Below are 11,804 nucleotides of genomic sequence, written 5' to 3' on the forward strand. Positions count from 1 at the left end.
ACAGGGGGCACACACAGCGGAGACGCGTCCGGAGATTACACGCACACACAGCTTTTACTTGTGAGATGTGCGCCTCGATCGGGGCCGCGGACGCGTAAAGATCCCCGCAGACACAGAACATTTTACATCTGGATTATACATCATTGGGGATTTACACTGTTTCCCGCGGACAAACCCCAGAAACATGTCTCATTCTGTGCATACTTGAGGAGTGACGACAACTTTCCTCCTTTTCGGACTTCGCCACACTAAAAATTAACGGAAGATGAGCAACGTGGAGAGACAAAAGGACAGTACCGGATTTAACAACGCAAACGGATCAATTTCCCGATCAGGATTTGCAATTTTAAGCAGCAGGCAGTTTGGAGTGGAGTGTCTGCAGCCGGGGGTTTTGGGTTTGGGGTGGTGGTGGGTGGGGGGGGGCGATACCAAGCAATGTTATCTGCGGAGATGCGTTGTTTGCTGAGGTTCCTCTCCGCGGATGTTGCAGCTCGGTCGGGCTGCGCACGGTGCCTTTGGGTGGCTGTGATTGGACCGGACACTGACTGGGGCTGACTGATGTTTGTTTCGGGAGGAAATGTTTCCTGGGGTGGGGGGTGGGGGGGGAGGAGATCAATGTGAGTTACTGGCGCACGCGATCGGAGAGGATTGCCGGTCTTCGCGAGCACACCTTATTACTATGAGGACGGAGGAAGACGTGCAGGATGTTTTTTCTCGGATTTAAATTCAAACCAGACCAGACACATCTGCCTACCATCAGACATGTATGGATCATTAATGTGATGCGTTTTGTTGCCTTTGCAAACTGTTATGAGATTGTTACAAGTGGATGTGGATAGTGTTTCTTCTCGCACTAAAGTTGTTTCCGTCTTCTTGACTATCATGCATGGGACTTTGATATTGCATCAAGGATCTTTTTTTTTTTTTTGGACTCTTGCGCCTCAACACATACATCTCACCTGGACTTTTATTCTGAAATAACAGCTGAAGTTGTTGGACATTACAACAACATTTTTTCTTTTTTTTTAAGGAAGTTGCCTGATTTTTAAATGCAGTAAAATGTATTCACAAATGCCTGGCAACATGGCAGTTAACTGGGTTTTATACTCCGTTTTTTTGCTACCGCTGTTCGCAGTGGGGACAGCTTTCTCTGGGGTCTTCAACGCCACGGACAGAGACATTTTCACAGATGACTTGCTGCAGGTCAAGCTCACACAAGCCAGAGCGACGGAGCAGTGGAAACTCCGGTCCTCTGATTCCCATCCCAACCTATATTTTAACCAAGTAGATGTGTTGCACTTGAGGCAAAGGTCCTCCACCACCCACAGTCACATATTTAAAGTCATCCGGGCCGCTGCGCTCACCATGTTGGCAAATGTTCCCTTTTACATGCCCCCTGCGAAACATGCAGAGTTTACAAGCAAGTGGAATGAGATTTACGGCAACAACCTGCCTCCCCTGGCTCTGTACTGCCTGTTGTGCCCAGAGGACTCTGCTGCCCTGCAGTTTCTTATCAAATTTATGGATAGGATGGCTGAATACCCCGACTGGAAGGTGACCAGTGCTCCTAACGACGAGGTCCCCACTGCGCACTCTCTCACTGGGTTTGCTACAGCTTATGACTTTATTTACTCCTACCTGGATGAGCGGCGGAGGGATGTTTACCTCAAGAAAATTCGCTCTGAGACGGAGGAGCTGTTTGACCTCTCAAAGCACAGAGGGTGGGGGAAACAGTACCTCCAAAATCACCAAACCACCAACATATTAGCCGTCCTGATCGGTGCAATCGTGGTCGGATCACACGACGACCGGGAGTCAATGATCTGGAAACAAGTGGCGGTGAACTACATGGAGAAAACTATGTTCCTCCTCAACCATGTCGTCGATGGGTCTCTGGATGAGGGAGTAGCCTATGGGAGCTACACAGCCAAGTCCATCACACAGTATGTCTTCTTAGCTCAGCGCCACTTCAACATCGACAACCTGCAGAGCAACTGGCTGCGGGGACACTTCTGGTTTTATTACGCCACTCTGTTGCCGGGCTTTCAAAGAACAGTTGGCATCGCCGACTCCAACTACAACTGGTTTTATGGGCCGGAGAGCCAGCTTGTTTTCCTCGACACATTCGTCATGAGGAACGGCACGGGCAACTGGCTGGCTCAGCAGATTAGAAAGCACCGGCCCAAGGATGGTCCCATGGGGCATTCGTCTGCCCAGCGCTGGGCTACTCTTCACACTGAATACATCTGGTACAACTCTCACCTCGCGCCGCAGCCTCCCCACGACTTTGGGAAAGCTAGGATGCATATTTTCTCTAACTGGGGTGTGGTTACATACGGAGCGGGCCTACCGAACGGCCAGGGTAATACTTTTGTCTCCTTTAAGTCCGGCAGGCTGGGTGGCCGTGCCGTCTATGACATCGTCCACGACAAGCCTTACTCTTGGGTGGAGGGCTGGAACAGCTTCAACCCAGGTCACGAGCACCCCGATCAGAACTCTTTCACGTTTGCCCCTAACGGACAGGTATTTGTGTCGGAAGCACTTTATGGTCCAAAGTACAGCTACCTTAACAACGTCCTGGTGTTCAGTCCGTCTCCCACCAGCCAGTGTAACGCGCCGTGGGAGGGTCAGTTGGGGGAGTGCGCTAAGTGGCTGCGCTGGACCGACGAGGGCGTGGGTGACTCCAGAGGGGAGGTGATTGTCGCCTCCTCACACGGGGACACCATGTTTGTGAGCGGGGAGGCGGCGTCGGCTTACTCCCCCGCTATGAGACTAAAGAGTGTGTACAGAGCTTTAGTCCTGCTGAACTCACAGACCCTGCTGGTGCTCGACCACGTAGAGAGGTGGAGTGATTCGCCTGTGAAGTCCCTCAGCGCTTTTTTCCACAATCTTGACATTGACTTTAAATACGTCCCTTTCAGATTCATGGACAGATATAATGGCGCCATGATGGATGTGTGGGACGCTCATTATAAAATGTTCTGGTTCGACAGCCAGGGCCACAGCCCTGATACCAGGATACAGGAGGCAGAGCAGGCGGCCGAGTTTAAAAAGAGGTGGACTCAGTACGTCAATGTCACTTTTCCAGTGACGGGCGCAGTCAGCAGAGTAGCTTACGTGTTACACGGCCCGTATGTCAAAGTGTCCAGCTGTAGATTCGTGGATGATAGCAAAAACGGAGTGAGGCTTTCTTTAACCATAAATAACACGGAGAAGATAGTCTCCATTGCGACGAACTACAAAGACATCGGAGCCAGGTTGACTTATTTAGGATTTGGAGGTCACTGTAAAGTTGAGGATAGAAATCAAATCACTCGATATGGCCTTGGGACTCAACTCATCCCCAAACCAATCAGCAGTAATAATCAGCTGTTTGACTTTGGCTTCACAGTCAATGTGATTGCAGCGGTTGTCCTCTGCGTGGCCATAGGATTTCTGACCGTACAGAGAAAGTTTTACGTCTGCTTCAGCAGGCTGATGCGCTACGCCCTCCTCTCCGTGCTCCTTCTGTGGATAGCCGAGCTGCTGTTTCTGTCTAACAGCTGCGATCAGCTCCTCTGTGGGGTAAAATGGAAAGTTGCGGGTGCCAAAAGCGAAGTAAACAAACAAATCAGGCTGTACGAGCAGCACCGGCTCCCCCTGCCCACCGTCGTCATAACAACCTTACCCGGAGCGGGAGCGGAAATGCTCAAGCACCTCTTCTACAACAGCTCGGACTTCGTTTACATACGAGTTCCCACCGAGCACGTGGACATTCCCGAGATCGAGTTCGAGTTCGACTCCCTGGTCGACGCCTGCGAGTGGTCCAGGTCGGACGCCGTGCAGGGACGGTTTAAGATTATTCAGGGCTGGCTGCATTCGCTGGTCCACAACACCAAGCTGCACTTGCAGAATATTCAGCTGGTAGAGGGCAGCAGGGTCAGACAGACCCAGAGAGTCGGCCCCTCCAGGGACAGGAAGAAAAGATCCAGGAGGAGAGAGCCGGCGTCTGAGCTGAAGGGCAAACTGAGAGCCAGCCTGGACAGAGATGCAGAGTATGTGAGGGAGATGAGACGGCATGTCGCGGAGTACCCCAACGCCCGGGTGGTCCTCAACATGCGGAGTGGAAGCTGGGCGCTCAAGCTGCCTTTCATTCAGGAGGTCGTGGGCTCTTCCCTGAGGACAATCTACCTGGTGAGAGACCCTCGGGCGTGGATTTATCTCATGGTTTATAACAGCAAGCCCAGCCTTTACTCCCTCAAAAACATCCCGCAGCACCTTTCCTTGATATTCAAGGAGGACGCTGCCGGTGACGGGTGCCCGGCAGCGGCGCCGGAGTTTAAAACAATCCAGAGGCTGCTGTCCCGTTCTGAGACTAACCCCATCCTCATACTGGCTCATCTGTGGCTGGCTCACACCGCGGCAGTGCTCCGAGTCAGCGAGGGCCTCCCCGAGGAGTCCTTCCTCCAAGTGAGGTTTGAGGACGTGGTCAACTTCCCGCAGGAGACGGCGGAGAGCATACACGCGTTCCTGGGGGTGCCCGTGTCGCCCGCGGCCCTCAACCAACTTCTGTTCACCACCTCCACCAACCTGTACAACCTGATGTACGAAGGAGACATTTCACCAGCCAACATTAACGCGTGGAGACAAAATATGCCGCGAAAGGACATCAGACTAATAGAGGACGTGTGTGGGAGTGTGATGAGGAGGCTGGGTTACACCAGTTAACTTGCTGCTGCTGCTGCTGGTCAGCTGATACTGAGCTGTCATCGAGTTCTGTAAAGTTTTTTTTTTTTTTTTTTTTTTTTTTTTGCACTGACCTTAAATTTGAAAAAAAAAAACCCCGATGTTACGAGTTGAGAAGAAACTGAGTAGCATTTCTGTCTTTTTCCCGTTTGTTGTGTTTGTTTGGGTGTTGTTCAGACTACAACAGCAGATGTTTGTGAGGGAGGAATATTTTACATTAAAATAGGTGAAAGGGAGCTCATGTTATTCTTTTCCCCCTCAGCAGCCCTTCACACTCACTGGTAGCACTTTTTTCCTTTGAGTGAGACTTTAGACCTTTGCTGTCTTACGCGCCGCGTCGAATTTAATTTGTGCAGATGCATTCTGATATTGCTGCATCCTACGACAGCTCACTTTCACAGTGAAGATTATTTACTGTTTGTCTTAGTAAGAGATGAGAAATGAGAGTTTTGCCGATCCCTAATCTGTGATGTCAAGAGATGTTTGTGCAAAATCCATATCTGTTATAACTGGCTCATTAGTTTTTTTTTTGGGGGGGGGGGGGGGGGGGGGGGCGGGCAGGGGATCAAGAGATATTTACTGGTTTGAAACAGATTCGTTATGAAGCTCATTAAGGAGTAAGACTCGTACTTATTGACATTCTTCTAATTTGTTGCTCTGGGAGAGAATTTTCAAAGACCAATTGGGCTGTCATGAATTCAATATCTGAACTTCTCGTGTTGTTTCCCTTTAAAACTACAAAACGCTGAAATGTATAGAGTCGTTAGCAAAGCAGAGAAAAAGAAAAGTGGTGTTTTATTGCTCTAATATGGACGTGTGAATGATACGGATTGTGTTGTCATGATTTCAGCGGAGGGGGATTTTATTTGAAGCTCAAATATGCCGTGATGGCTTGGTGGCTTAGCACTTTGGCAGGGACTCCTTTGATTGTATGTGGGGTTCAGTGCATTTTTCAAAGCTAACTCTACTTTATGTACTCGATTAGCTTGGAAATATAAAACCTCTGAAGATATGTGAACCTCTGAAGATATTATGTGTAGAAGAAAGAAAGTTAGAAGTATTTATGGGTTCCAAAGACACGTATCCCAAAGGATCCGGACTGAATATGATTATTATAACTCCCTTTGGCATTTATTGAATTAGATCAGAGGAAAGTGCTTAATAGGAATCAAACTGGAAAAAGAAAAAAAAAAAAAAAACCTGTCAGCCTTGACACATTTCTAGTCAAAGCAATTTCCAAAGCATCCCCCTTAGCTACTCATATTAATCTGCAAGATGCCATAACTGAGGCTTACCCTGTGTTTTATTGTTGTGCTGTTTTCACTATAAAAGCCTGAAGGATATGCAAACAATTTTCGATTTCCCGTCGTGGTCAAGCAGATGTCTAATGATTTTTTTTTTTGTTGGGGCCTTTTGTCTTGAGAGAGTTAAGCGAGCAGTGGACTGAACGTGGACTGAGCAGGGGATGGTTACTAAGTACAGCTAAATGAAAAAAAACAAAACACCAACTCAGAGACCATTTTGACTCTGTGATGTTGTGCTCTTTGGCCTGGGCTCCACAGTGACCTTTGATGCCGTCCTGCTTAAACATTAATGTACTGTAAATGGATCACATGTAACATGCAGATGGTTCACTCAATTATAGACCGCCCCCTCACATCTGTACACACACACACACACACAAAAAAAAATCATACTGTGCCCATTTAGAAATATCCATCTTTCCTCAGCTACAGACAGTCCTGTTTGTTTTCCTTTCTACGAACACTGAAACCCTTGACTGCCTGGAAAAAAAAAAAAAAAAAGCGTTTGATGTTTGTGATCTTTGAATGTGTAGACTTGGCAGACATGCTTTCACTTTGGTGTTGCAATCCTGTTACCAACTCTGTTTTGTATTTGCTCGTGGGGATATGGTTCCTTGCTTCTGTGGCCTTGAATTACAATCATTTTCTTTATAAAAGGTTTTCTGTGGGCTCTGGAGCAAGTGGTGGAGATACTGTAAAGACTATAATAAATTCATAAATATATCGTCTTTTGTTTGGATGCGGTGAGTTATTAGTGAATAATCGTGCGCTGTGAGAAAAGAATGTACCGTCTGATTATATAAGATAAGTCCTCATTTGCTGCAGATATTATTATTATTATTATTATTATTATTATAGGCTGCACATGTTAAACTATTATCTCTCGCTACAAAAGAGACGGCATACATTTTCATAGTCCCGTTCACAATGGTTACTGCTAACCCAAAACTCATGCAGACGTCTCTGTGCTGCTACAAATTATTCAGCGGCAAAATCTCCCATTTTATTAGACATGGATGACAGAAGCCTAATTGCTTGTATGAGTGACATGCATGACAAGGAGGAGCCAACAATTAAAAACATGTCAGGCAATTCTTTCGTCACGCTCTGACTGAGACGGGACCTGAATGGGGCTTTCAAAAAAAAAAAAAAAAAAAAAAAAAAAAAAAACAGGTTGTGTCTCGCGTCTCAGACTGGTCCCAATGAGGGGAGTCATTTCATTACTCATTTGTTCTTGATCCTTCCTGTAACACTCTAATGCTTGGCAGGGTCCTCTGTGCCTAATCCTGACTTCACTGAACAAAACCTCAGGCAAATGTTTTGGAAGGGAGGGAACTACAAGTCCTGACTTGCACTCGTCAGTTAAGTAGCCTATTTGGATTCCTTCTGAATCCAGGAACTATATGGGTGCATAACTAATCTCATTACCAATACTCCTCCTGAGCTTCTATTCATTCTGATTCTACAGACGAGTGTATGAAGGTAGAACGCTGGTGGAGGAAGTACAAAGTAGAAATACTCTTTGTTACTGCATTCAAAATCTTACCAGTACCAAAAGTATTAGCATCAAAATATAATGAATGTACCAATACTTATAGTATTCAATATGCAACATGGCCCATCTCAGAATGATATATTACTTGATTATGATTATTGGTGCATTAAGTTTCCATTACTTTACTGTTGAATGTGGTACAGGTGGAGCTAACTTCATCCACTTTACATACTGCCAGGTGGCTTCATCTATAATAATGTATTAGTTGATTTTTATTCTTTATGGATAATCTGAATCTGCATAAACTACAGCTGGCATTGAAATATAGTGGAATCAAAAGTATACATTGTTGGCTTCAAAAATGTTGTGGAGTGAAATTATAAAGTAACATAAAATAGAAGGGAACCTGAAAATTGCTCTCAAGTATCGTACTAGAGTAAATGTACTTAGTTACATTACACCACGGGTAGCCAATACCTTCAGTTCTGTGGAATCATGCGTCTTATTTTGACGGTTTTTGTTGGATTTTCTCAGCCACTTTCTCATAAAATAACCTCATGGTTTTATTAATGGTTCATTAATAAGTTACTGATGCTTTAGGGTTGCCAGGTTGGGAATATCCTTATGGCCATCCAGCAGGCAGAGGTGGAAAGTAACTAAGTACATTCACTGGCACTGTACTTTGGTATGATTTGAAAGTGCTTTACTGGTGTACTTTACTTGAGTATTTCCATGTCATGTTACTTTATACCTCTGGGTCACTACGGTCATAATATATTTGTACTCTGCTGCATTCCAGTATCTAGTAATTTAATATCTAATAATATATCTCTCACAGGGGCCGTGAACGGGTTTGTTTGTTATATTTTTTGAACAATTTGCAGATAAAACTTGTTTTGAAAACGTCCTCCACATAACTGCAGAACTCTGCAGGGTATCTGCAACACAGTCCTTTTTATTAAGTATTTATGAACAGCTGGAGACTTGATGGATTATTGCAGAACCATGTACAAGTCAATAACCTATTAACACTACATTTGAAAATGAGCATCCACCTGATGGATTACTGACTTTAGCTGTGACTCACAACCCTTTGTTAATGACTTTATTAGCATGTCCACCTGCAGACGTGATGGCTGACAATGCTAATAGATAGGTCATACATTGACTGTGGTCCAGATGCCCTGCAGCTAAAATGACAGAGTAAGGGCGGGAGGGTGAGCACAAGAGATATTTACCACCTGAAACAGCACCCACAATGCTCTCATTAATGGCTTATACCTGATCTATTCATAATTAGTAAATGGTTTATTCACCATTAACGAAGCTATTGTTTACAACTTTATAACGGCTGCTTTCAGAAAAGGCACTGGATTTATATTTCACGCTACCACTTTCAAATACGTCAGCCTGTTTAGAAGGTTTATAGGTTGCAACTAATGACTTCATTAATAGTTAATAAATCATATTCTAAGACTTAATATATCATTTACATTTGTGAAATCTGTTTATCTCTTCTATGCATTATAATCTATTAGAAAGTAAGAAAACATCTGCATTCATCAGTGATGTTATTGACGTGTCTAACTGCAGACTTTATTAGAAGGTGATGAACATGAATTATTAATGACTTGATTTGAGTGTTTTTTCATAACCTGGCAACCCCAAAGGCGCTCTTATTTTCACTGATCTATAAATAATTAGTAAGTGATTTATTAACCGTTAATTAAAATGATATTTTGAACCTTTCACAAAGGTTGCCTTATAAGAAAGTATTTCTGATGGAACACAGATCACTTTATCATTGGATGTTTTTACCAGGAAGCACATTTAATCTTCCCTATGAAGCTAATCAGGCTAGTTCACACATTAAGTCTGTAATCTCTGCCAATGAAATTTAATGGCGTCTTAGAAACGGGCTAAAAATACAACTATATGTCAGCGTGTTTATTTCTCATCTGGAAATGAGACTGCTGCTGCGCAGGAAGACAAATATGCTTTATGTAAAGCTTTTGATGTCTGATCACAAAAAGCAGATTTTGCAGAACTAATTCCAGCTCGAAGGTTTTCTTGTAGATTACCGCTGATCTTTGATAACCGATACATAATCATTGCATGAAATAGGGTTTCGTATGGGAAATGATGAAAAGCTGCATTATAATCTAATTCCGTGCTGCAGCTTGGGTGAGTGATCAAGTGGCTCTCTCCCACTATTAAGCACATGGAGGCCATCCAGATAGAATAGCAGACTCAATTTCAACTGAGTAGTCATACCCTTTCGCTGTTCCACCTTTTATCTCTCGCCACTGGTGAGTCCAAGTCCCAGGAGAGCGTCTCCCTCGCCGGCAGCCGTCGCTCCTGCCACCGCTCATTAATTAACCTTTTGCTGCAGCCGCCATCAGTCAGCGAGCAGCAGCCTGATATTCTGGAGAGGAGTAATCATCGATGCCGTGTAAGGCTATTGTGCCGGAGAATTAGCCTGCTGATGGAGAGCAAAACCGTCCTTGTTAAGAGTTTTAAAACTTCAATATGAATTCGATGTGCATGACTTACGTCCTTGAGATGACAGAGGAGAGGAGAGGGATGCTTTGCAGACTTTATCCGACCAGATGTAAGCAGCTGGCGATGCCGCTGCTCTTTATATTTAGTCCTTTTCGCTTTTGGCAAAGCGTGCCTGTGAGGTCCTGACATCCCACTGTTCACAACGTACCTGCCGATGACGCCGCTGGGTTTGGAAACGGGGGAGGCGCACGTCACGGGAGTCGTTATTAATAAGAGTTGACTCGCGAGGAAATATGGCGCATTGTCAATTTGTAGCTGGTGGCAAGTCATTTCTGTAGTGAAAATGGGATCTTCTGTGCCAATAAAGAACAGCAGCAACTGCTAATGAAGCCCAGTCTGGTTTTTATAGCGCAGGGAAATCAGACCGCATGAGGCATTTAGAATTTCACTCCAGGCAGATCTCTGAATACCGAGGCTGGCTCAAAGTTGTGAGTCAGAAACATTCCTTAAGGCTTTACACAATCCTTATTGCCAATTTCATTTTCTTTTTCCCAGTTTGACAGGATATATGATCATCAGCCGAATTTGTCAAAATGAGATAATTCCACATTAACTGCAGATCTGTTTTCCTTGGTGCATTTTAATTAGAATTTACTCCATATGTTTATTTGCAAAGTGATTTACTTTATTTCCAGAAGCTGAAAAGTTTTTTATGACCATGCCTCTTGTCTGAAAGTCAAATGAAAGTCTGTAGGAACTGAATTTTCCCTGAAAATTACATAACAATATGACAGAAGACTTTGCTTGTGAGAAGTTTCTGACTTTTTGACTTTGAAAGTGAGACCCTTCAGTATAAACCAGCTTAACCTGTCTCCCATGACAATTTGGTTAATCCCCTCTCTTGTTCTGTACATCACAGACAGACAGACAGACAGGGCGGACCGAGCTCTCTGACTCTTGGAAATTGAGCCGCCGTAGTGTGACTTTGTGCAGGGCTCCTCTGTTTCTCCTATTCCAACCGTTGTGGTTTGCTGGCAGCGCAAAAACCCAGCAGAATGATGTGTAAGCTGGAAAAAAAAAAAGAGAGAGAGATCAAAAGAAACGATTTAGCTGTTGCCCCACTAATGCGAGTTTACCAATTCTGTGATGGAAAGGGTTAGCCGCTGTTGTCATTTAATGAGCTGTTCCTGACTATTAAAGCAAAGAGTGGCCGCGCGACAGCGTTTGAGGCCTGCTGTTATTCTGAGGTGTAGGACTGGATCCAGCTGGCTGGTCGACAGACAGACGGGGAGAGGCTCTTTTCCTAGATGACACACTCGGTAGTCCTTCATTACGGGGACCCAGAAACCACAACCCGCCTGTCAAAAGTGCTGCCGCGGCCGCCGCTCTCCTGAACCGTGTGTGGGCAGCGCATGTCTGCCGAAGGGGGGGGGGAATCATTTTCATGTTTTATGTTATGCACAATAGGACTGATAGGAGAGGGGGGAAAAAAAAAAAGGGGTGAATGCATGTCATACAGTTATTGCGGGGGCGTCCCATCCGGCCTAATTACATCAAGCATGAGTCATTGATCTCTAATTAGTGGAATTTATGTCTTGAGGAGGAGTAACGGCCCCTGTGACACTGGTCACATTGTGCCTTGGAAATTACAGCGGAGCAACATATTGCTGTAAAGTCTTTGGAAATGAAATGCATCGTTCCTTCTCCCCGTCCTCATACATATTCACATCTCATAGTTCTTTTTTGATAGAGAGGAAATGGAAAGCTATTCCCTACAA

At 44.9% G+C, this 11,804-nt stretch overlaps 1 protein-coding gene across 1 annotated transcript; it reads left to right on the forward strand.

Annotated features, from left to right (window-relative positions):
• Nucleotides 1-606: 606 nt before the first annotated feature.
• Nucleotides 607-5,253, forward strand: LOC137871977 (dermatan-sulfate epimerase-like protein). The gene has a single exon (XM_068710125.1). The coding sequence runs from the start codon at nucleotides 1,060-1,062 to the stop codon at nucleotides 4,705-4,707; it is 3,648 nt and encodes a 1,215-aa protein (XP_068566226.1). The 5' UTR covers nucleotides 607-1,059; the 3' UTR covers nucleotides 4,708-5,253.
• The last annotated feature ends 6,551 nt before the right edge of the window (nucleotides 5,254-11,804 follow it).

Source organism: Cebidichthys violaceus, unplaced genomic scaffold (assembly GCF_023349555.1).
Source record: "Cebidichthys violaceus isolate CVI_PGR_0920_01 unplaced genomic scaffold, fCebVio1.0.p SCAF_15, whole genome shotgun sequence".
Taxonomy (NCBI): domain Eukaryota; kingdom Metazoa; phylum Chordata; class Actinopteri; order Perciformes; family Stichaeidae; genus Cebidichthys; species Cebidichthys violaceus.

What these genes read in the sequence shown, in the direction of transcription:
- LOC137871977 (XM_068710125.1), top strand. Translation starts at nt 1,060, where the DNA reads ATGTATTCACAAATGCCTGGCAACATGGCAGTTAACTGGGTTTTATAC.